The 23,024-nt window shown below is 60.0% G+C and overlaps 2 protein-coding genes across 2 annotated transcripts; one reads left to right on the top strand and one right to left on the bottom strand.

The window, feature by feature from the left end:
• Positions 1 to 7: 7 nt before the first annotated feature.
• On the bottom strand, positions 8 to 3,353 carry DUOXA2 (dual oxidase maturation factor 2). The gene is made up of 6 exons (XM_008269068.4): positions 2,973 to 3,353; positions 1,965 to 2,022; positions 1,594 to 1,728; positions 1,203 to 1,416; positions 738 to 952; positions 8 to 364 (listed from the first exon to the last, which is right to left on the bottom strand). Exons 1-6 carry the CDS (start codon positions 3,117 to 3,119, stop codon positions 168 to 170), a joined length of 966 nt encoding a protein of 321 aa, XP_008267290.3. The 5' UTR covers positions 3,120 to 3,353; the 3' UTR covers positions 8 to 167.
• Positions 3,354 to 3,448: 95 nt separating this feature from the next.
• Positions 3,449 to 22,618, top strand: DUOX2 (dual oxidase 2). Its single transcript, XM_008269073.4, has 34 exons — positions 3,449 to 3,574; positions 4,184 to 4,267; positions 4,560 to 4,649; positions 4,834 to 4,998; positions 5,533 to 5,720; positions 5,889 to 6,090; positions 6,203 to 6,369; positions 6,815 to 6,875; positions 6,997 to 7,093; positions 7,481 to 7,571; positions 7,793 to 7,895; positions 8,313 to 8,476; positions 8,956 to 9,131; positions 9,338 to 9,456; positions 9,787 to 9,924; positions 10,099 to 10,212; positions 10,319 to 10,521; positions 10,788 to 10,973; positions 12,162 to 12,387; positions 12,473 to 12,566; positions 13,907 to 14,094; positions 14,617 to 14,686; positions 15,024 to 15,107; positions 15,329 to 15,507; positions 15,674 to 15,904; positions 16,023 to 16,122; positions 16,796 to 16,845; positions 17,083 to 17,210; positions 17,475 to 17,628; positions 19,654 to 19,886; positions 20,112 to 20,270; positions 20,621 to 20,776; positions 20,905 to 21,033; positions 21,273 to 22,618. Exons 2-34 carry the CDS (start codon positions 4,198 to 4,200, stop codon positions 21,393 to 21,395), a joined length of 4,638 nt encoding a protein of 1,545 aa, XP_008267295.3. The 5' UTR covers positions 3,449 to 3,574; positions 4,184 to 4,197; the 3' UTR covers positions 21,396 to 22,618.
• The last annotated feature ends 406 nt before the right edge of the window (positions 22,619 to 23,024 follow it).

Below are 23,024 nucleotides of genomic sequence, written 5' to 3'. Positions count from 1 at the left end.
GGGAGAGTTTTGTTTTTTAAACAAAAAAGTTTATTCACAGTTCACCCCGCATCCCTGGCGCGTGCGGCACCGTCAGACGCTGCCTGCCTATCCCTGGGTGCTGGCGGGCACTGGTTCCCGGCCCGTGTGGCCCCGAGGCGGGGTGGGAGTCCGGAGTGGCGTCCCCTTCACAGGTTTGTGGTGATGCTGAAGTCCGGGGGCTGGAACTGCTTGTCCAGAGCGTTGCTGAGGAAGAGGGGCGCGCCGCCTTCTTTCTCCAGGCCGCTGTAGTCGAGGTCGCGGAGGTCCAGAAAGGTGCGGAGAGCGCTGGGTGCAGCGTAGTGGGCACACACCACTGCCCCTCCGAGCAGCAGGCACAGGATGCCTGCGGCGCCGCCCGAGAGAGAGCGGCAGGGGGAGGGAAGCAGGGATCCAGGTCAGAGCCTGGCACCCCAGCCCCATCTGTTGGAGCCAACCCCTCAGCTTGCTCCCCAGACACACACACACACACACACACACACACACACACCCCTCGCAAAAGGGCTTCTGACGCGGAGGGCACCATCCCCGGGCTCGCGCGCTAACCGAGCCCTTCTGAACCTCATCTGCAAAATGGGCACAGTGGTGCCCGTGCGCCAAGATGGTAGATGGGAACTCATTTTGCAAGCTGGAACCTGCGCGCTCAACCGCTGGGAACCGCGTCCGCACCCGCCGCCGCCCAATGCCCAGCGCCCAGCGCCCGCCGCCTCGGTCCCCACCTGTTGCCAATGTGACCCAAAAGGCGGCGCCGTAGTACGTGACGAATGCCGAGGAGCCGAGGCGGAGCGGGCAGACCGGCACGGTGGAGATGGAAGCGAAGGCGAAGATAGAGAAGAGGACGAAGGCGCCAGTGACCAGGAGCCCCAGGCCGCCGTAGAGCGGGGCCGGCATGGAGAGCAGCGCGTTGGTGATGACCCAGAAGCAGAAGGCCACCCTGTGGGAGGGGGCGACCGTGAACAGCCGTGCCCCGCGCGCCCCGGTTCCCGCAGCCTCGCTCCCCGGCCGGTGCTACCGCTGCGCGGAGGCCGCGGAGGCGCAGGGGAATCCCCGGGGAAGGGCTTTGGGGGGAGAAGCAGGCTCCCGAGCGCCAGACCATTGCTGGGCCTCTCCGGACTCCCTCGCGGCCCTCCAGATCCTCCCGCCCGCAATCAAGCCGAGCGCGGCGGGCCTTCTCCCAGGCTCACCACAACGTGGCCGAGGCGTAGTGGCCCGCCAAGTGGTACTTTTGGTACAGGCCGCAAGGGCTGCTCGGCGTGAACTTCTCCGCTAGGTACAGCACCGGGTCCGGCAGTCCCTTCTGCAGCGCGTCCACGTACTCCTTGGTGTAGTCCTCGTCCAGACGCCAGGTGAACTGCTCGTTGTAGTCAATGGTCTCATTCAGCTGCTTCACGGGAGTCCCTGCGCACAGCCAAAGGACCCGGGCAGCTTCAGACAGGAGCGGCTTCGGATGGGAGAGTAGGGGTGGGGCGAGCCCGAGGAGAGAGGCTAGCTGGGCTGTGGGCTGTGAGCGGTCCTCCAAGCTGCCCCTGCTCCAATCCCCGGCGCCAGGAATCCGCCTGGCCGCAGCCTCCTCACCTTTGAGCGTGATATTGACACCCACCAGGCCCACGTGCAGACCCACGTGGCCTTGCACTTGCTCCGTGCTGAAGGCTTTGTAGGATGTGTTGGTGAACACTCCACCCACGAACCATTCTCCGCTGAAGTGCACAGCTGTGGGCACACCAAGCGACAGGGGTGGGGATGAAGAGGTGAATTAGGAGAGGGGTGATGGGATGTGGAACTGTGCAGAGACATCCGGGTCTAGGGGCCAGGGCAAGCGCATGGTAAGGGCAGGGAAGCCAGCACTAAGAACGAGCTGGAGCTGGGAAGAGGCAGCAGGAAACCAACCCCTCCCGCCTCCTTCCTCGGGCCCATTCCCCTCCCCTTGGGCTGCACCGCACACTCACCCACGATTTCTCCGCCTATGAACAGACTGAGAAGAACTCTCACCAACCAGAACCAGCGCTGCAGGAATTGGCACTCCCATCAGGGCACTGCCCCAGGGAGTCCCTGAGACCTCCAGTGACCCCGCTCTACCTCAGTCTTTAGTCACGTGCCTGACCTTTGGAGGCCGCTGCTGGGCATGCTTTTCTGAGACTGCCCCTGGGCCACTGGCATTTCTGATGTCCTCTGGCCTGTGCTTCCCCCTCCCCAGCCGCACTTCCTGGTCCGCCCTGCAGCCAGCCACCTTCAATCCCCGAGTCGTCTGGCACCCGATCTGGCCCCAGTTCCTGGTCCAGTCACTTCTGGTTGAGGCTCAGTGAGTCTAGAAGTGCCAGGCAGGCCAGGGTCATTGCCTCCAGAAGAGGGAGGCCCCAGGGCCTGGTGGCCAGGTAAGAGGAGCTGGCAATACAGATGTACTTCTGGGCACACCAGTTCCCTGGGAAACAAACACAGAGCAAGACAAAGAAGCCCTGGACCCTCTCAGACTAGAAAAAAATGCACAGCCCAGGTTCTGCAGGAGGAGGGGAGTCTGATGAAATACACCCAGACTTGGGATCCAGTCTGGAATTCTGAGCCTTGAGGGTGGTGCACCCAGACACCTGTATGTTAACCCGACACAAAGAGGAACCTAGTAGCCAGAGCTGCTGGCCGTGGCTGGCTGTCCTCTTGGCTCTAAGCCGGTGCAGAGGCACAACCAGGGTGGGACTGCAGAGTCTGGATGGAGGTGGGAGGCCCCCATGGCATGTGAAGCCCAGAATCTGCTCTAGGATTACTGAACTGGGCACCCTGTCTGTGCAGCAGCTGGGGACAGGGTGTCTCTCCAGAATGTTCCTGGGAAGCGGTGCTGGCTGCAGCAGCCTTGGAAATTTGCTCTACCTGAGCCTCAGCTTGACTCCTCTTGGAGGCCCTTGACACCCTTATCTGTCTTGGATGCCCGTTCCTCCTCCCCGAGCTTCCCCCGCATCCCTTACCGAGTGACCGCGGATCCCAGGCAAAATGAGCAGGAAGCTGCCAGCAAAGGCCAAGAAGACCACAATGACTATGAGCAGAGGCACGCAGAAGCCGGCCGCATGCGGGGACTGGGGGTAGAACGGCAGCACACCGTTCCACAGAGTCATCCTGTCGACAGGCTGGGCGGGCGGGCTGGGGTCGCTGGAACCTTGGGGGTACCGTCAAATGTGAGCCCGGCGGCTCCGCCCCGAGGAAATGCAGAGTCCCGTTGTCCTGGAGCGTCCTGGGTTTGGCGTAGGCAGAGTCGGGCTAGCCAGCGAGCTTAATTATTTCTCACTGGTCTTGATGGATTACTTGGCCAGCTCTGCTGCGTTTGGAAATTGAGCGGAACCCGGACCCCTTTTATAGGAACGTGGTGGTAGGTCGTCCCTACCTGCCCCGGCGGCAGGGTCCAAGCGGGAAGAGGTCATGCAAATGAGGGGCGGAGGGCGTTATGCAAATGAGAGGAGCCCCGCCTTCACAGCAGATGGGCGAGCCCTGGGTCCAGATATTCACACCTGACGCCAGGTCTGGCCTGAGTTGACACCTGTGCAGCGGCGAGACTGAGGACTCGGAGCACAGGGTGAGAGTGCAGCTGGGAAGGCTGAGGATCCGCGGGGCTTGGGGAGTGGAAGCCGGCAGCAGAGCAGAGAGGCAAAGACTGCAAGAGCGGAGACGACGCCTGAAGCCCACGGGAGCCTTACCCCGGAGGCTGCACCAAGAGTTGGGAGCCTGGCTTCCCCAACCTCTGGCCCATCACGCTCAGGCGCTTGTTTGCGGGAGGCTGGGTGGGCTTTGGGTCCTGGGGTCCCGGCTCATTAGTCTTGCTCTTCCCTACCACCTCTGGAAGAAGTGGTACTTAAGAGGCTGAGGGCGGTTTGCAGGCGTTGGGCCAGGGCCCTGGAACGCTGACCAGTCCTTCTGGGGACTCACAAGCCCCAGAGGACTCGTGCCCTTGTGTCCGAAGTTAGCTGCAGAACAGGGTGAAAGGTGGCGAGCAGCGCCAACACCTCCAGAGCTGCCAGTGGTCTTGGACAGACTGGCATGCAAATGCAGGTGCTCAGGGATGCTCCCAACAGTTTGGCTCCAGAACTGGCCACAGCTGGCACGCCTTCTCTGGCGGCATGACCCGTCAGAGAGTGCGTGGAGTGGTAGCCGGTGTTCGTGGCTCACACACCCCACTCACCCCCAGCCTGCAGGATCAGTATGCAGCACGCAAGACTAGAGGCCCTGGTGCTCCTGGGAGCTCTGCTCACTGGACCTCTGGATCCAGCAAGTAAGTGTCAGGCACCTGAGGCTAGGAAGTGTCACCCAGTATCCCCTGGGGGTGGTGGTGGGGAACTGGAGAGGGGCAGGTAAGCGGCTCCCTGAGGTGGCAGGGTCAGGAAGAGGTCTCCATGGTTCAGAGGGACGGGAAACCGCAGCGCGGCCTGGACACTGAGCCAAGTATAGCCACGTGGGTCCCGTCGGAGGCGCTCGCTGAGCTGGGAGAGGGCAGAACTGGCCGTCGGGTGCTGGGTTAGTCGCTGGAAGGCTAGCGCTGAGGGTGCTGCTATCTGTGCCCACAGGAGGCCAGGACGCACCCCCACTGCCCTGGGAAGTGCAGCGCTACGATGGCTGGTTCAACAATCTGAGACACCACGAGCGTGGAGCTGCTGGTGCGTCCCGGGTCCCCGGCGGGTGGTGGCCGCGGAGACCCTAAGCCGGGAAGCTGGGGACGCGCAGCGCCCTTTCACGCACTCCCGAGGCCAAGGGATCCAGTCCCCGAAAGCCGGTGGTTGAGGTTCGGGTGCTCCTTGGGGATGGCTGCTCCTCGCGAACCCGGCCCCCTGCCTCCCTCAGGCTCGCGGCTGCAGCGCCTAGTGCCAGCCAATTACGCGGATGGCGTGTATCAAGTCCTGGAGGAGCCGCTGATGCCTAACCCGCGCCTGCTCAGCGACGCAGCCACGCGGGGCAAAGCCGGCCTGGCATCGATCCGCAACCGCACCGTGCTGGGGGTCTTCTTTGGTGAGAGCCAAAGGGGAAACCACTGGGGTTTTGAGTCGGGGCTTGGCGCTCAGCGCTGGAGGAGAGGGACCCAGAGGCTCCGCTGCCAGTCCGCAGGAGACCAAGCCGAGTTTCCCAACCGCTTCTGCCCCTCCAAACAGCGCGGCAAGGCTGCCATCATCTCAGAGAAGCTGTTCGGGATCGGTGCAGGAATATAAACTCCTCTCATCTTTCTCTTCCCCAAGAATGCCACTGGGTCTCCATCCTAGCTAGCAGAATGGAGTCCACACCACCGTCTTCCTGTCCTGCAGAGAGAGAGGACTGGCGTGGGGGAAAACCCTCCATTGAACGTGTAGGGTTGCAGCAACCTTAGGCGGTGACTGGCCAGAACCCAACATTCTTGCTTTGCATATTAGGAACCTGGGGCTCTCTTGGGGCTTAGCCACAGAGCTGGCAGCGGAGCTCCGAGGCTAACCCCTGCGGTCGGGTTCTGGGGAACCGGTGGCAAGAGTGATGCGGGCGGTTTGCTCACCAGTTTGCTCCCCAATCCCGCAGGCTACCACGTGCTCTCCGACGTGGTGAGCGTGGAGACCCCTGGCTGCCCCGCCGAGTTCCTCAACATCTACATCCCGCCTGGCGACCCCGTGTTCGACCCCGACGGGCGGGGAGACGTGGTGCTGCCCTACCAGAGGAGCCGCTGGGACCCCGAGACAGGACGGAGTCCCAGCAACCCGCGAGACCTGGTGAGGCCGGGCGGATGGCGGGCGGAGCCCGGACCGGGGTCCGTGGGGCTCTCGGCTCTCGCCCGCTCCCACTCGCCACCCGCGGACGCCCGCGCGCCCGGCCCCGGCCCAACCCTGCCCCGCCTCCGCTAACCCGACTCAAGGCTTAGCCGCCCGATGTCCCCACAGACCAATGGGGTGACCGGCTGGCTGGACGGCAGCGCCATCTACGGCTCCTCGCACTCGTGGAGCGACGCGCTGCGGAGCTTCTCCGGGGGACAGCTGGCGTCTGGGCCCGACCCCGCCTTCCCCCGGGGCGCGCAGGACCCCCTGCTCATGTGGACGCCGCCCGACCCCGCCACCGGCCAGCGCGGGGCCCAGGGGCTGTTCGGTGAGGCCGCGGGCGCGGGCGCGGGCGCGGGCGCGGGCTGGGGTGGGCGCGTTCGGGCGCCGCCGACTCACGCCGCCACTACTCTCGTGCCCGCCTCCCGCGTCCGCCGCAGCCTTCGGGGCCGAGCGAGGGAACCAGGAGCCCTTCCTGCAGGCGCTGGGCCTGCTCTGGTTCCGCTACCACAACCTGTGGGCACAGAGGCTGGCGCGCGAGCACCCGCGCTGGAGCGACGAGGAGCTGTTCCAGCACGCGCGCAAGAGGGTCATCGCCACCTACCAGGTGGGCGCCCGGCCTCGCCCGCTACCGCGCGCGCGTCGGGGGAGACCGCGCTCCGCCACACAGCCCCCGCCCGGAAACGCCCCTATCCTGGAGGACGCGCGGTCCCGGGGGTAGGGGTGGGTGGAGGGCTGGCGTCTGGGCAAAGCCCCTGGAAGGGAGCGGGAGGGAAAGTGCCGTTTGTCCGAGAGGTTCTGCTCGTGGTGCTTACTGAGCTTCTGCGTCCGCGTGGCCCCGGCCCTCCTCCTACTCGCAAGTTACCCCCAGCCGCAGTTCCTTGTGGGGTCAGGCCTCCCACGGCTCCTGTTAGCGTCGCCGCTCGCAAGACAGCCCCCACCTGACCCGCGCCCGCGCCCGCGCCCGCGCCCCTCTGCCTTCGTCGGGCCCAGATCCCTCCCGGCCCCGGCCGGTCCAACGCACCGGTGCCTCCCCTCTCTCTGCCCCACAGAACATCGCCCTGTACGAGTGGCTGCCCAGCTTCCTGCAGCAAACGCCCCCGGAGTATGCGGGTGAGGGAGTTGGGGGAACACCTGGACTGAGTATCCAAGGGGGCAAGAAGACGGGCGGGTGCCTGCGATCCGAAGCCATAGGACTGGGGAGCCTAGCTCCTTTCCTGCTCCTCTCCTGCAGGGTACCGCCCTTTCCTGGACCCCAGCGTCTCCCCGGAGTTCGTGGTGGCCTCTCAACAGTTCTTCTCCACCATGGTGCCCCCTGGCGTCTACATGAGGTGAGAGAGAGCAGGCAGTGGGAGGGCACAGCTCTGTGGTACAGGTGCAGAAGGAGCTCCCGCCTGGGGCCTGGGGCCTTTCACACAGGGTTTCAATGGAGATGGCCCTGAAACAGGAGCCTGGGGAGAAGGCTGGGTTTTGTAGGGAAATCCCTAAACTTCCTCTTGGCAGAACTCTGATCGATGAGTGTAGGCTTTGAATAGCATCTGGGTCACCCTTCTCCCTCCACCTGCAAGGAGCTCACTCTGTTTTCACGCTGTGTTCAAGGAAGCTCTAGGGCCACCTGGTGATTCTGGCTAACCCCTGGACGAACCCCTCACCCCACTGAACCCCATCTTAGCTTCTGCCTTGATTGTCCTCACCGCATCTGCGATTCTCTATTTCAGAAATGCCAGCTGTCATTTCCAGGAGGTCCTCAACAAGGGTTTTGGCAGCTCCCCAGCTCTGAGGGTCTGCAACAGCTACTGGATTCGGGAGGTCAGCCTGGGGGCAGGGTCGAGGGGAGGTGGGTCAAGGTCAGTGTCTTTACGCAGTCTGGGTAAAGCAACCATTTCAGTTCTTGGGTGTTGCTCCTGAGATTCTGGGCTGGCCAGGGGTCCTTTGTCCTTAGATGTGGCAGTGGTCCAGGGTGAGAGGGATGGAACTTTGGGGAGGGCCCCTCAAGCCTGTCTTGAGCCTATGGTATTTTTTGCTTCCAGAACCCCCACCTGAACAGTGCCCAGGAGGTGAATCAGCTGCTGCTGGGGATGGCCTCCCAGATTTCCGAACTGGAGGACAGGATAGTGGTGGAGGATCTGCGGGGTGAGCTCAGAGCTAGGAGGGATGGGCGTCCAGGGCCAGGGAATCCTGGGGACCCGGCCGGGTTCATCAGCAGGCAGACCGAGGGTACCTGAGATGCAGAAACATGCGTTAGCCTTCAAACATTCATTAAAAGACAATGAACGTTGAGCAGTTTTTATGCTTAATTTACATTTTTGTGTTGCTTTTAAGTTAATTGTGAGTGTTGGGGCAGGGCTGGGGGGACCTTTGTGCTTAGTTAGGTCTCACACGTGACACTGGTCACACACCGAGACAAGGCTAGTGTGGATTCAGGTCTCGTGTAGAGGGGTGCTGGGGGCAGGAGGAGGGAGGGTGCTGCGGCCAGCCAGATGCAAAGTTGCAGACCCAAGAAGAGCTGGGAGGACTGAGCCCACTGTCTGGCCTTCTCTCCTCCCCCAGATTACTGGCCTGGCCCTGACAAGTTCTCCCGCTCGGACTATGTGGCCAACAGCATCCAGCGTGGCCGAGACATGGGGCTGCCCAGCTATACCCAGGCCCTGCTGGCCTTAGGGCTGGAGCCCCCAAAGAACTGGAGTGACCTCAACCCACATGTGGACCCCAAGGTCAGGAGTGACAATGATAATAATAGCAGCTAAAGCTTTCCTATGGCCATATCATTCCAAGTCCTCTATATAAGAATATTATAAGCTATCATAGCTTCCATTTTGTTGGTGACCTTGTTGATGAGTTGTAGAGACATGATTTAAATCCATCCATGACTCAGAGTATGCTAACAGCTACCATGTTGTTCCCTATCTGGCTTGGGTGTCGTTATCCTGTCCGTGTACCCCATGGGTTGGATGCCCCAGAAGCTGCTAATCATTCAGGCCAGGTAGTCTGGAAAGCAATGGCCATAGGATGTGGCCTTCAGACACCTGGCAGCGGTCTCGCCTTGGGGAAGGACACACCTCTAGGAAGAGGAGACTCCCCAGGACTGAGCAGTAAGCCAGGCAGCTGCTGAGGCCACGTGTCTGAGAGCTGGGACACTGGTGGCTGCCCTCACCGACTCACGTGCACTCCCTACCTCCTGTGATGCCCCCAGGTGCTGGAGGCCACAGCTGCCCTATACCACCAGGACCTGTCCCGGCTGGAGCTGCTCCCAGGGGGGCTCCTGGAGAGCTATGGCGACCCTGGGCCCCTGTTCAGTGCCATTGTTCTTAGCCAGTTTGTGCGGCTGCGCGATGGTGACCGCTACTGGTTTGAGAACACCAGGAATGGGTAAGGACTGCTGGGCCCCACCTCCAATTCCACCTGATCTGGGCTCCCAGGGCCCCAGCCTGGCTTCACGCAGCCCCATTAGGCCCCTGACTCCCAAATGGACCTCAGAGTCTCTTTTCTCACTCAAGTCCTTGGGCCTGGGGTTGCTGGAGAACCGCCTGCCTGCCCTTTCTCAACCCAACCACTCCTGCCTTTCCCGGACCTAGGCTGTTCTCCAGGGAGGAGATTGCGGAAATCAGAAACACCAGCCTGCGGGACGTGCTGGTCGCTGTCACCAACGTGGACCCCAGTGCCCTGCAGCCCAATGTCTTTTTCTGGCATGAAGGTGAGTGGCCTGGAGGAGCACAGGTGACAGTGGCCAGTGAAGGGCCAAGGTTGGGGACATCCAGGGAGCTGGGCCTCAGCCTCCTGAGGCCAGCATCAGCTCTCACATGGACTGGGCCAACATGCAGGCTGCACCCTGTGGCCAAACTGGGGTGGCTGCTGAGAGCTGATGTATGAAAATGGACTTTTTTGAGGGGCACAGGTTGCAGGAGGTGGGCCCAGGAAGGCAGAGGACACCCCAGTGCCTTGCAGGGCAGAGTTGGGAAGGAGGCGTGTACACACTCCGAGCAGGCTCCTCGGACTTGGAGGTCTCCTGTGCCCTCTCCCACAGGCGCACCGTGCCCCCAGCCCCGGCAGCTCACAACGGCAGGCTTGCCCTCCTGCGTGCCCCTGATGGTGACTGACTACTTCGAGGGCAGTGGAGCTGGTTATGGCCTCATCATCGTGGCTCTCTGCTTACTTCCATTAGGTGAGCGCCTCACCCCCTCTCATCTGCCCCTCATTTCCTGCTGGGCTTTGGGACAAGCTCCTTATACTAAGGCTTGAGGCCAGGTTCAGGGGGCAGTGGGAAGGGAAGCCTCCAGGAAGCGGCCAGCAAGGGGCTCTCCCCACCCCCTGACTGGCCCATTCTGATCCCCTTCAGTGAGCCTGGTTATCGCGGCGATTGTGGCCCATTTCCGGAACCGGGAGCGCAAGAGGCTGCAAAGGAAAGGCAAGGGGAGTACGGAGAAGGAATCAATCAAAGAGGGGGTGCCAGGTGAGCTGGGTTGCGGGAGGGAGGGGCAGGCTCTGGCCGAGGAAGCCTGTGGGCAAGGGTCTGGGGCCCTCTGCTGAGCCTCTCTGTCCAATCATCCCTTTCTCAGCGATGGAGTGGCCCGGCCCCTGTGAGAGGAGCTATCCTGTCACCATCCAGCTGCTCCCGGGTGGGCAGCTGCAGGTCCTGGACAGGCGGCTCACCCCACTCCGCACCATCCAGCTGCAGCCCCCGCAGCAGGCCAGCCTCATCCTGTCCAATGACCGAGGCTGCCGCACGCTGTTGCTCAAGATCCCCAAGGAGTACGACCTGGTACAGCCTCCCCTGCCTGGGCCACTCACACGCGGCTCTGCTCACAAGCCACCCTGTCCTCAGCTATGGGGGGGGGGGCGCACCTGTGAAGACTGATGCGGGGGGGGGGGTAGGGGGGAAGGTCTCAACCTTAAACCATTCACCTGGCCCCAGTCTGGATTGGTGGAGAGGGGCTTTGCTCACCTTCCCTCAACCCAGGGTCCTTTGCGGGGAGCCTGAACCCTAAGCTGGAGCTCTGAGCACCGTGGGGCCTTCCTCCTGCCCAGGTGCTGCTGTTTAACTTCGAGGAGGAGCGGGGCAGCTTCGTGCAGCAGCTGCGGGAGTTCTGCAAGTACTGGGGGCTGGGCCTGCACGTGGCGGAGATGGGCGAGAAGGAGCTGTTCAGGAAGGCGGCGACCAAGCAGCAGCGGGCGCGCATCCTCGAGATCTTCTTCAGACACCTTTTTGCTCAGGTGCCGCAGCCTGGGCCTTTTGTTACTGTTGTTGTTTTGTTTTTAAGATATTTATTTGAAAATCTGAGTGACAGAGAGAGAGAGAGGAAGAGAGACATACAGAGACTCCCTAAAGGCCTCAATCGCCAGGGCTGGTCCAGGCTGAAGCCAGGAGCCTAGAACTCCATCTAGGTCTCCCCCATGGTACAGGGGCTCAAGCACTTGGGCCATCTTCCACTGCCTTCCTAGGTGCATTAGCAGGGCGTTGGATAGGAAGTGGAGCAGCCAGAACCCAATCAGTGCTCTAACATGGGATGCTGGAGTTGCAGGTGGCAGCGATGCTACAATGCCAGCCTCGCCTATGCCTTCTGGGGACAAGCCCAGCACAGGGAATGGAGGGAGAGGGAGCATGGGCTGGATCAGACCCTGTGTGACTCCACTCTAGGGGCTGGAGTCAAATAGCCCTGGTTCAACCCTGGCTCTGTCACTTGTGTCTGCTTGTGTGGCCATTATCTCTATACGTCCATGTCCTTACCAGTGAACCACTGATTCAATCAGTGGTTCCATCAGTATCCATCCCTCGGCTAGAAAATCTCAGTGAGTGCTTCTGAGAGGTTGGCCCTGGGGGGCATCAGCCTTCCTTGGGAACTTGTTGGAAGTGAGAATTCTCAGGCCCCTCCCCAGACAGACTGAATCAGGAACTCTGGGGTGAGCCCTCCAGGTGATTTGATAAACACCTGTCCAGGTGTGGCCCAAGTGCTTCAGGGGACTTTGGTAGCTACAGGTGACTTTTCGAGTCTTGGCACAATAGGCAGAGACTGAAGCATAGGCACAGAGCAGCCCTATCTGAATTGGCACTAGAGCTTGGCCCCAGCCTCTTCCCGCCTGTCCGCCATGTCTACTCCTTCTGTCCCGGTGCAGGCTTTCTCACTCTGCATTCCCTGAGTTTGCCCTTCCCCTTCCATTCCCCTCCCCAGCACCAGCACTGTGATTCTGGGGTTCAGGGAGGAAGGGTGCTGGCTGCTAGAGACTTGATTCCCTCTCTTCAGGAGAGCAGAGGGAGGCCCAAGTCGGTGGTATAAGGAGCAGGAGCAGCCATCAGGGTTGCCCCCTCTGATGTGGACTTTGGGGAGATGTGAGGGGTCACTGAGCTGCCTCCACCTGGGCCTCACTGCTTTCCCTCCCACCCTCTGTGCCGTCCGCGTGCAGGTGCTGGACATCAACCAGGCGGACGCGGGGACCCTGCCCCTGGACGCATCCCAGAAGGTGCGGGAGGCCCTGACGTGCGAGCTGAGCAGGGCTGAGTTTGCCGAATCTCTGGGCCTCAAGCCCCAGGACATGTTTGTGGAGTCCATGTTCTCTCTGGCCGACAAGGACGGCAATGGCTACCTGTCCTTCCGGGAGTTCCTGGACATTCTGGTGGTCTTCATGAAAGGTGAGGGGGCTGAGGGATGGTGCACCCTCCAAGGCCCAAGGGGCTCGCAGCAGAGAGGTGGCCTCCACCCCCCTTTCTCTCCCAGGCACCCCAGAGGATAAGTCCCGCCTCATGTTCACCATGTACGACCTGGATGAGAACGGCTTCCTCTCCAAGGACGAATTCTTCACCATGATTCGGTATGGGTGGTGGGCCTTCCAGTCCTGAGACCTCCTGATGTTTTAAATGGGACCACAGAGGAGGTCAGAGGTCAGAGGTCAGAGGAAGGCAGGCAAGGAGGCCTTTTTTTTGGCTGCCTTTGGATCTTTAGGAACTCCCAATGGGACAGGTGACCTCGGTTACTCTTCCATTGCCAATCACCTGCAGGCTCGGGAGGAGAAACACGGGGAGTTGCTCTACACCACGGTTCCTCTCTTGTTTCTCAAGCGTTGCTGGCGCTGGCGCGCCGAGAACGCCAGTTCTGAGCACCACCGCTTCCTCCCTGCTGAAGACAAGGCCTCAGCAAGGCCGCCTTTTTCGGGGCCTCAGGGCAGGGCTCCCCCATCTCTTGGTTGTATCCGCTTCCTCCCCGTTGTGATTGGCACAGAGTAGGCATTCGACACGTAGTTGACTGAGGAAGATTCTTCTAACTTGCCTATCGCTGTGGGCCTCTCCATTGCTCTCAGCACTTCTCTTGACTGTCGCTTCTCTTACAGTCCAGGTACCCCTGCCAGGGTCAACTGATTGCATCCCGCACCTGCCCGGTGTCTCACTGCAGGCCTGGTCCTGGCTGGGGTCTGGGGGCTCTAGGAGAAGGCCCCTGCCACCAGGGGCTGAGCGCCCACCTTCTCATCCTGTAACTCAGTGTGGATCTTGCTTGGTCTCAAGGGATGGTTTTTTGTTTGTTTTTGTACAGTGATGGCAACACCTGCTGTGTCACAGAGGCCCAGGGCTTTTCTGCTGGACCAGTAAAAACTGGCATGGTCTGCTTGGTTTTGTCCCTAAGCACAGCCTGAGAAAGTGTTTGGTCACTATACATGCCACAGTGTGTGCTGTCAGAGTGGGTGTGGAGACTCTCCAGCCTGGGCCCTGGAGTGTTGGCATGAGGATGCGGCCAGTGCTGCAGCCACAGCCCTGTTCCTCTCCCTGCTGCCTGGTGCCCTGCTGGCCTGTGGAAGTGGGAGCCGCCGGGTGGTGTGGCAGGCATCAGCACACGAGTGGGCCAAGCGGCTGTGGCACACCCTGGACACATCCCTGCACCGAGTGGACGTTTGTCCTACCCATAGCTGCACCTTCCCCCTTCCCCTGCCCCATTTGACTTTGTCTTAAATGTTCAAGGTGATTTGAAATTCTGTTCTTTCAAGCCTGCGGCTACCACACCCAGCTTAGTGTCAGCTACAGGCTGGATGAACACCTTTTCAGTGCCATTTCTTGGGTCACTGGTAACCACATTGGACAATCCAGGCCCTGCCCCACCCTGTACCGGCCAGAGCCTGACCTCGATGGGTGACAGGCTGCTCTGTTGCTGCCCCTCCCCCAGGTCCTTCCTCGAGATCTCCAACAACAGCCTGTCCAAGGCACAGCTGGCTGAGGTTGTGGAGTCCATGTTCCGGGAGTCAGGCTTCCAGGACAAGGAGGAGCTGACGTGGGAGGACTTCCACTTCATGCTTCGGGACCATGACAGCGAGCTCCGCTTCACGCAGCTCTGTGTCAAAGGTGGAGGTGGAGGTACGTGAGTGCTCAAGAGAGTGGCTGCGGCAGGGAGGCGGCGTGTATTCACAGTGAGAGTCCCTGGTGGACAGGACCCAGGTTGTGTTCCTCTCTGAGTTGTTGGCACCTAATACAGAGCCAGACAAGGCAGCCAGGGGCATCATATACAGATGTACAAGTTGTGCACTGCACAGATGCCATGACCCGCTGAGGTCATGGGGCAGGCTGAAGTTCAGCCAACACCCTGCTCAAAGCCATGGGCACTGGCCAGAAGAACAAGCACCATTTTCTTTACCCAAAGTTTGTGTAGGGTTGCGTCTGCTCAGAGGGCGTCCCTTATTCTACTCACACAGGGTCAACACAATGTCTGGCCCGTGTCTACTGGGGGTTCAGTAAGGGGAGGGAGAGGAATGGGGCTTGAGCCAGAGATCTAGACACAACCCAGACACTGGCACGGGGAAGGGGGGTTGTGGCAGGTTCCCACGCCCCACTTCCTGCCCCTGTGGGGAAGCCAGACCAGCCTCTTGTTCTCCTCTCCAGGTGTTGGAGATGACTTTAAGAAAAATGCCAACTGCCGAGTGTCGTTCATCACTCGGACTCCTGCGGAACGGTGAGCAGCAGTGAGGCAGCTGGGAGGTCTCCCGGCTAGTGCCTTACAGGGAAAACAGAGGAACTAAGGATCGCTGTCCAGCCTCCAGGGTCAGGCATTTGCCCTCTGATAATAGCTCTCAGCACGTGGTGGGCACTAGCCCAGATTCCAGCTGCCCCCTCCCACACGCCGCTCCCTGCCGCTTCAGACCAGAATCCTTGTGCAGAACAGACCTCCTGCTCGGCACCTTGCCCCCGCCTGCCTTGCCCCTGTGGTGTGATCCAGCTCAAGTCCGAGTGGCACTTCTTCTCCTGGCTGCAAAGACAGGGGGACAACAGCCCCGTTCTCTTTTTCTCAGCTCCTGCCCCCAGGGAGTGGGGCTCCCTGACTCAGAAGTCTCAGAGCCCGGAGGTCCTGGGCTGAAAAAAAGGTTTGGCAAAAAGTGAGTGTATCCCAGACGCCTGGGCCCAAGGACACAGGGAGAGAAGTTTCAGGGTCTTTGGGCCTTGCCCGCACCAACTTGACAAGTAAAGGAGCACCCTGAGTGTCATCCTGTTTGTCCCTGACCCATTGCGGGGGTGGGGAGAAGGCTGTAGTGTTGGAGGGCTTCTCATCATCCTCTCCCCTCCACCACCACGGCCGTGCTGCGTCCCGTTCCCACAGGGTGGCGGTGCCCACCGCGCGGCCCTACACCGAGGCGCTGCAGGAGAAGATGCAGCGAGGTTTCGTGGCGCAGAAGGTGCGGCAGTTCAAGCGCTTCGTGGAGAACTACCGGCGCCACATCGTGTGCGCCACGCTCTTCTCGGCGCTCTGTGTGGGCCTGTTCGCAGAGCGCGCTTACTGTAAGGCTGAGGCGGGGGGTGTCGGGCAGGCCCAGCCCTGGGCGAGGGCGGCGCTCTCCGGCTGCTCTTCCCCATCCTCAGGGCGGCACGGGAGAGCCCAGGCGGTGGGTGAGGGCTCGGGGCGCCGCCTCTCGTGCCCGCTGACCCCCGCCCGCTCCCACCCTAGACTACGCCTTTGCCTCCCCACCCACGGACATTGAGGAGACCACGTACGTGGGCATCATCCTGTCGCGGGGCACGGCGGCCAGCATCTCCTTCATGTTCTCCTACATCCTGCTCACCATGTGCCGCAACCTCATCACCTTCCTGCGGGAGACCTTCCTCAACCGCTACGTGCCCTTCGACGCGGCCGTGGACTTCCATCGCTGGATCGCCATGGGGGCTGTTGTTCTGGCCAGTACGGGCTCCCAGCGGCTTCCCTCTGCCTGCAGCCTGGGGGGAGGGGGAAGAGGGTTGGGTAGCACAGAGGTAGAGGCTGCCCTGGTGGCATCTCTAACGGGGCCTGGCTCTTTCAGTTTTGCACAGTGCTGGCCACGTGGTCAACTTCTACATCTTCTCAGTCAGCCCACTCAGCCTGCTGACCTGCGTGTTCCCCAACGTCTTTGTGAATGATGGGTCAGTTCTGGGGACCTTGCTGGGGCGGGCCCAGGGGGAGTAATGGAAAGTAAGTAGCTGGCCACAGGTCCTCAGCCTCTCGTGAGTGAAAATGATGCACAGCTGGCACCGTGAGGGAGCTGAAGAGTGGCCTCCTTGCCCTCAGGAGGCTACCTGGATGGGACAGGTGTTTGGGAGCTGAAGGTGGAGACCCTCTCCTTATGCACCTGACACACAGCTTGCCATCACAGCTCACCTTCCACTCAGCAGGGGGATCTCTATGAAGCATGTCCTGTGTGTCTATCCAGGAGCCAGAGAGTAGCAATGTCAGATAACAGGCAGTCATTCCACAAATGCTTACTGGACACTCGCTGTGTGCCTGGCCTTTGGAAGCCCAGAGATAGAGCAGTGACCACAGCACAAGTCGCTGTTCTTGGGGGACTTGTGAAATCATGGCCCAGGCACTCAAGTAAGCAAAGCCGGCCACAGTAAGGGAGCTCAGCACAACAAGGAGTGGACATCGCTGGGAGGGAGGAGGCTGCGGGTTGTGGTTCTCGGAAGGATCCCTGTCCACCTGGGCGGAGGTCCAGCAACCTCAGCCATCAGGGCCAGAGGGAAGGGACTCAGGCTGCAGCGACCGCTGTGGGGCCCTTCTGCCCCCCAGCCAGAGACTCCGTGTGCCTTCATTCCACAGGTCAAAGATCATCCCAAAGTTCTACTGGTGGTTCTTTGAGACGATCCCAGGTAGGGAGCAGGGCTTCTGCCTGGGGACCTTCATCTCCTGCTCGCAGTGAACACACACTTGTCTGTAGTGGCCCTGGGACCCCTTTTTATCCTGTAGACCAGCTCCAGCGCCTCCTGGCAAGAGGGGCCTAGAAGGCTGAGAGCAGGAGGAGGGCAGGGTGGGGGCCTGCTCCATTGCACTCCCTGCCCAGGCCGAGGTCCTGAGAGTATTTGCTGACCCTGTCCTCCTGCCGCCAGGTATGTCGGGGGTGCTGCTGCTCGTGGTCCTGGCCATCATGTACGTCTTCGCCTCCCACTACTTCCGCCGCCACAGCTTCCGGGGCTTCTGGCTGACCCACCACCTCTACGTGGCGCTCTACGCCCTGGTGAGGGACTTTTTTGGGCAGGACCAGGCCATGGAGCAGGGTGCTCAGCGTGAGAGATGGGGGTGGAGGAGGGAGCACGCAGAGTTAGACCCGAGACCTCAGACTGGGATCTAAGACTTCAGATGTGGGAGCCGGTGCTGGCCCCATCTCCCCAGCCCAGGCCTGGTTCTGGGCAGGAAGTGCCTGGGTGAAGGTGGGGCGGTGGGGTGGGGTGGGGTGGGGGCCTGGTGGAGCCTCAGCTATACTCACTGGCCATGTCCCCAGCTCATCATCCACGGCAGCTACGCTCTGATCCAGCTGCCCTCTTTCCACATCTACTTCCTGGTCCCGGCGATTATCTTTGGGGCAGACAAGCTGGTGAGCCTGAGCCGGAAGAAGGTGGAGATCGGCGTGGTGAAGGCAGAGCTGCTGCCCTCAGGTACCGCGTCCAGCCCGACCCAGGTGGGAAGCAGCAGAAGTCGGCCCCTCAGATGAGGGCAGACAGCTCAGCAGGCATCCCGAGCCCTCACTGCCTCTGATGCCCTCTCAGGGACTCCGCGAGCTTTTCTGATGGAAACACACCCAGGACAGGCTGTGCTGGGCCCTTGCAGATATGCAGTGACAAGGGACTGTGAGAAGAGAAGGCTCAAAGTTCACACAGTGGGGTTTGAGGATGAGAAAGACCCCTACTTGTGTGGCCTGGGTGCAGAGTGTAGGGCAGGAAGTCACATGCCCTCCTCCCATTCCTTGTCTCTCAGGGACAGGCACAGAGCCCAGGGTGCCCTCTGTTCTGACAGGCAGTGTTGGCCAGAGTGGGGATTCAGATCACTGTAGAGGGTGCTAGAAAATGGGGCTGGTGTTGTGGCATAGGGGGTTAAGCCGCCACCTGTGACACCAGCATCCCATGTGGGTGCTAGTTTGTATACTGGCTGCTTCACATCTGACCCAGCTCTCTACTATGGCCTGGGGAAGCAGCAGAGGATGGCCCGAGTGCTTGGGCCCCTGTATCCATGTGGGAGACCTGAAAGAAGCTCCTAGCCTCAGCCTGGCCCAGCATAGCCCTGGCCATTGCAGCTCTCTGGGGAGTGAACCAATCATTCTCTCTCTCGCTCTCTCTCTCTGGCTCTCTCACTCACTCTTTCTCTTTGTAACTGTACCTTTCAAATAAATAAATCTTTTTTTAAAAGATTGGCTGCAACAGCCGGAGCTCTGTCGATCTGAAGCCAGGAGCCAGGAACTTCTTCCGGGTCTCCCACGTGGGTGCAGGGGCCCAAGGACTTGGGCCATCTTCTACTGCTTTCCCAGGCCATAGCAGAGAGTTGGACAGGAAGCGGAGCAGCCGGGTCTTGAACCAGCGCCCATATGGGATGCTGGAGCTTCAGGCCAGGTCATTAACCCACTGTGCCACAGTGCCAGCCCCAGATAAATAAATCTTTAAATATATACATTTATTTTTTAAATAGAAGGTGCTGGAAGATGACTTTAGGTGTCATAGGGCCATCTAGTCTTCAGGAGTCATGTTGCAGGAAAATTCACCTCAATTCATTTTATTTCAACCAAGACCACTTCAGGAGAATGTCTCAGATCGTGTTTGTTTGCCTCTCCTACTCTTAACACTTGTTAATCTCTTCTTTCAACAAAGAGACAGCAGGCCTGTGGCTCAGCTGTGGTCAGGCAACAGCATCCAGCTAAGATCTGGATCACATGGAGTGGTTTTCCATGTACCTTAGAAATGAGATTTCCGGCCAAGATAAGTTGAACTTAGGGGCAGGTGTTGTGGCATAACAGGTGAAGCTGCTTCTCAGAATGTCCACATGCCTTATTGGAGTGGCTGGTTTGAGTCCTACTTCTGATCTGGCTTCCAGCTGATGGACCTCCTGGGAGGCAGCAGATGATGGTTCAAGTACTTGAGTCCTTGCCACTCTGTGGGAAAAACTCAAATAGAGCTCTGGGCTCCTGGCTTCAGCCTGGCCCAGCTGCAGCTGTTATGGGCATTTCAGAAGTGAACCAGTGGATGGAAGCTCAATCTCCCTGCCTTTCAAATATAAATAAATAACTAACATTTAAAATTAAATCAACTTAAGAACATTAGATGGATAGTAGTATAGAAGGTGTGCAGATGTGACCCACCACAAAGGTCACCAGCAAACAGGGGAAGTTGGATAAACACCAAGAGGGTCCCCGGGGAGCCTAAGGTCTCACCTCCCCTGCCCACCAGCAGGCTGGTATTCAGAGCAGGGGTGTGAGGCTGGGGCCCTGTGTGGGAAGAGGGAGGAGAGAGGCTGGAACAGGAGCAAACGACCCAGGACACAGAAAAAGGGGCGCTCGTGTTCTGAGCCCTAAGATCCCCACTGGCCCAGATCACTGCCTGGGCCGTGGGTGTGTGGCGAGCACTGGTGCCTACCAAGCCTCAGGCACCAGGAGCAGCCTTCTCATCTAGCTCTTCCCTGTCGACGACCCCCAGGAGTGACCCACCTGCAGTTCCAGCGGCCGCAGACCTTCGAGTACAAGTCAGGGCAGTGGGTGCGGATCGCCTGCCTGGCTCTGGGGACCAATGAGTACCACCCCTTCACGCTGACCTCTGCACCCCACGAGGACACGCTCAGCCTGCACATCCGGGCGGTGGGGCCCTGGACCACTCGCCTCAGGGAGATCTACTCAACCCCGAAGGACAAGGACTGTGCCGGATACCCGAAGGTGCCCATCACTGGGAACCCCACCTCTGAGCCTGTGGCGTGGGCAGGGTCCCTGTTCTTCTGCCTAAGACTAGAAGCCCCAGCCATCCCAGGACCAGGCCGGGACAGGGCTGAGGTGCCTCCAGGGACACTCAGGAAGCTTGATCCCTTCCTTCTGCCTGTCTCATTTCCGGCCCTGGAGCTGGGGCAGGGTCAGGCTGACCTCATCTCTCCCTTCTCTCGGCAGCTCTACCTCGATGGACCCTTTGGAGAGGGCCACCAGGAGTGGCATCAGTTTGAGGTGTCAGTGCTGGTGGGAGGGGGCATCGGGGTCACCCCCTTTGCCTCCATCCTCAAAGACCTGGTCTTCAAGTCATCCTGGGGCAGCCAAATGCTCTGTAAAAAGGTGAGCATCTCTGCCCCAGTCTCCAGGTGGGGGCCAGGCCACCTGACCATGGCCCTGCATCACAGCAGAGGCACTGGCAAACAAGCCGCTGGCTCCCAGGCACTGGGTTCACAGGGGCCACTCATTCCCAGCTGTCCACATGCCCAACGTGGAGAGCAAGTAAGAGGCACAGCCAGAATGATCCCTGCCAGGATCTGTCCACTGGGAGCCTGGGATCAGCCTGTAGGGGCGGGCGGCGCATAGAGTCTGACTGTCTATAGGTGGGCTGGGGCTTCCAAGCCTCTCAAATGAAGGCAGCTGGGATACAGGGGGCAGCGCTGCTGGGTCCCGAGCTCTGGCTGTGTCTGCAGATCTACTTCATCTGGGTGACACGGACCCAGCGGCAGTTCGAGTGGCTGGCTGACATCATCCGGGAGGTGGAGGAGAACGACCCCCAGGACCTGGTGTCCGTGCACATCTACATCACCCAGCTGGCCGAGAAGTTCGACCTCAGGACCACCATGCTGGTAGGTCGGGATGGGAGGGTGGGCAGCCAGGCTCGGCGGGTAGGGGGCACAGGCCCCTTAACCTCCAGTCCCATCTCCCGGCTGTTGTGTGGGCTGGGCGCTGACCCTGCCTGTCCTCGTACCCCCAGTACATCTGCGAGCGGCACTTCCAGAAGGTGCTGAACCGGAGTCTGTTCACGGGCCTGCGCTCTGTCACCCACTTCGGCCGCCCCCCCTTCGAGCTCTTCTTCAACTCCCTGCAGGAGGTCCACCCCCAGGTCAGTGCACCCCTTCCCAGCGCAGGACTCTGGCCTTCAGCGGCCGAGCACCCTGCAGCTCTATCCTGAGCAGAGATTCCCTGCACCATCCCTGCCCCAGGATGGGGTCCAGTGTTGGAGGAGGACTCCACCGTCCCCCGGCTCCAGTCTCTTCTTCAGGGCTCAGAGTCGGAGCTCTGAACCTTCTGGGCAGCTGGAGAGCAGCTTCCCCTCCCCTTCTCTCTCCAATCACCTGACAGGTGCGCAAGATCGGGGTGTTCAGCTGTGGCCCCCCCGGCATGACCAAGAATGTGGAGAAGGCCTGCCAGCTCGTCAACAGACAAGACCGAGCCCACTTCATGCACCACTATGAGAACTTCTAGGCCTGCCCCCTGCCCTCCTCTCTCTGGCCCTGCCTGCACTTTCTGTCAGAAGCCACCTCATGCCCTTCCTTCCTGGCCTGCTCTGTCCCATGCTCTGAGAAGGTGGAGGAGACCAGCCCAACCCCAGCTCAAGCCCTAGCAGGTTGTGGCAAGCCGAGCAGAGAGGGGACGGTCTCTGCTTGTGACCCAGTGGAGCTGTGCTTGCCTCCAACAGGCCCCACGTCTGTTTGACCTCCACAGCATTGCTGTGTTGAGTTGGTTTTTTCTTGGTCAAGGCATTTGCCGGAGGAAGGACGGGGATACCGCTGAGTGATGCCCAGAGCCTGGAGAGCACAGTGGCCTCGACTCAGTCTCTTGGGGTCTGTTCCCTCCCACTGCACAGGGGCAGGCTCGCTCCTACCCCTTCCTGCTCCCAGGGGGTCAGGAGCCTTGAGGAGGGCGCCAGGGAGCAAAGATGCCAGCCCAGCCTGAGGTTCCTAATGTCAACCAGGGATGCCCACTGCCCTGACCCCTGGCGGGCCCCTCTTTGAGCTCACTGGAGCATCCCTGAGCTGTGGTCAGAGGAAGTTCAGCCTCCACCAGGTATCCCAGACACCCTCTCAATGCCACCACCCACCCCCAGGAGTCAAGGGTTCAGCTGCCCCGTCTGCCCAGGACTGTCCCAGTTTTAGCACTGAAAGTTTCTTGTCCCAGCAAACCCTTCCATCCCAGGCAGATCAGGGCAGTTGGTCACCTTCCACAGGAGCCAGCCTGGGACGGCACCACCATACTCGGCTGTGCATGGTCTTTCCTTTTCCTTCTTCACCCAACTCTGTCCTAAAAAGCTGAGCTGTGAACTATTTTGAATTAAGATATAATTTGCATACAGGAAATGTACAACTCAGATCAAGAGAGAGAACATTTCAATGTCTCCATCACCCCAGAAGCTCCCCTCATCCCGCTGTCCAGCCGGTCTCACCCAATACCTTAGAGCAACTGTCAAAGTGATTTGTGGCTCCAGTTTTGATCCTCCTGAATGTATTCTCTTGAGACTGCTTCTCTCACCGAGTGTCCTGAGGCCTCTGTGGCCCATCCATGCCATGTATCCATAGTTTGCTGCTTTGTGCTGCTGGGTAGTAACCCATTGGAGCAGGGTGCCACACTTTTGTACCCATTCTTCTGTTGATAGACATCCGAGTTGGTTCTGGGATTTGATGATCATGAATAAAGCTGCTATGAACATTCTTGTGCCTGTCTCCTGGTGGACATAATGTACTCATTTCTCCTGGGTGGAAGAACTGGGGCAGGGGGTTCTCCAGGCAGTAGTGATAGGAAGAGATTCAGGCCATGTTCACATCCCTGCCCCGGGCTCCTCTCCTCGTTGGTCTAACCTCTCCTCTTTGACCTGGTCAAACGCCTCTGGTTGCCACCTCTCCATGCTGGGGGTCTCTCTGTGACAAGGCTGGAAAAACATCAGATCAGGAGCTAAAAGACCAAGGATTCTAGTACCAATTTTATCCATAAAGAGCTACAGAAGAAAATCCCCTCACTTCTCCAAGCCTGTGTCCTTGCTTATTCGAATATCTATGAGGGCACTGGGAAGTCAGACGTTGCCACTGGTCCACACAATCATGCAGATGAGCAAATGTG

The sequence above is a fragment of the Oryctolagus cuniculus genome, chromosome 12, assembly GCF_964237555.1.
Source record: "Oryctolagus cuniculus chromosome 12, mOryCun1.1, whole genome shotgun sequence".
Classification (NCBI taxonomy): domain Eukaryota; kingdom Metazoa; phylum Chordata; class Mammalia; order Lagomorpha; family Leporidae; genus Oryctolagus; species Oryctolagus cuniculus.
Note: the sequence above shows the minus strand (reverse complement) of the source record. Positions and strands in the feature narration are given on the sequence as shown.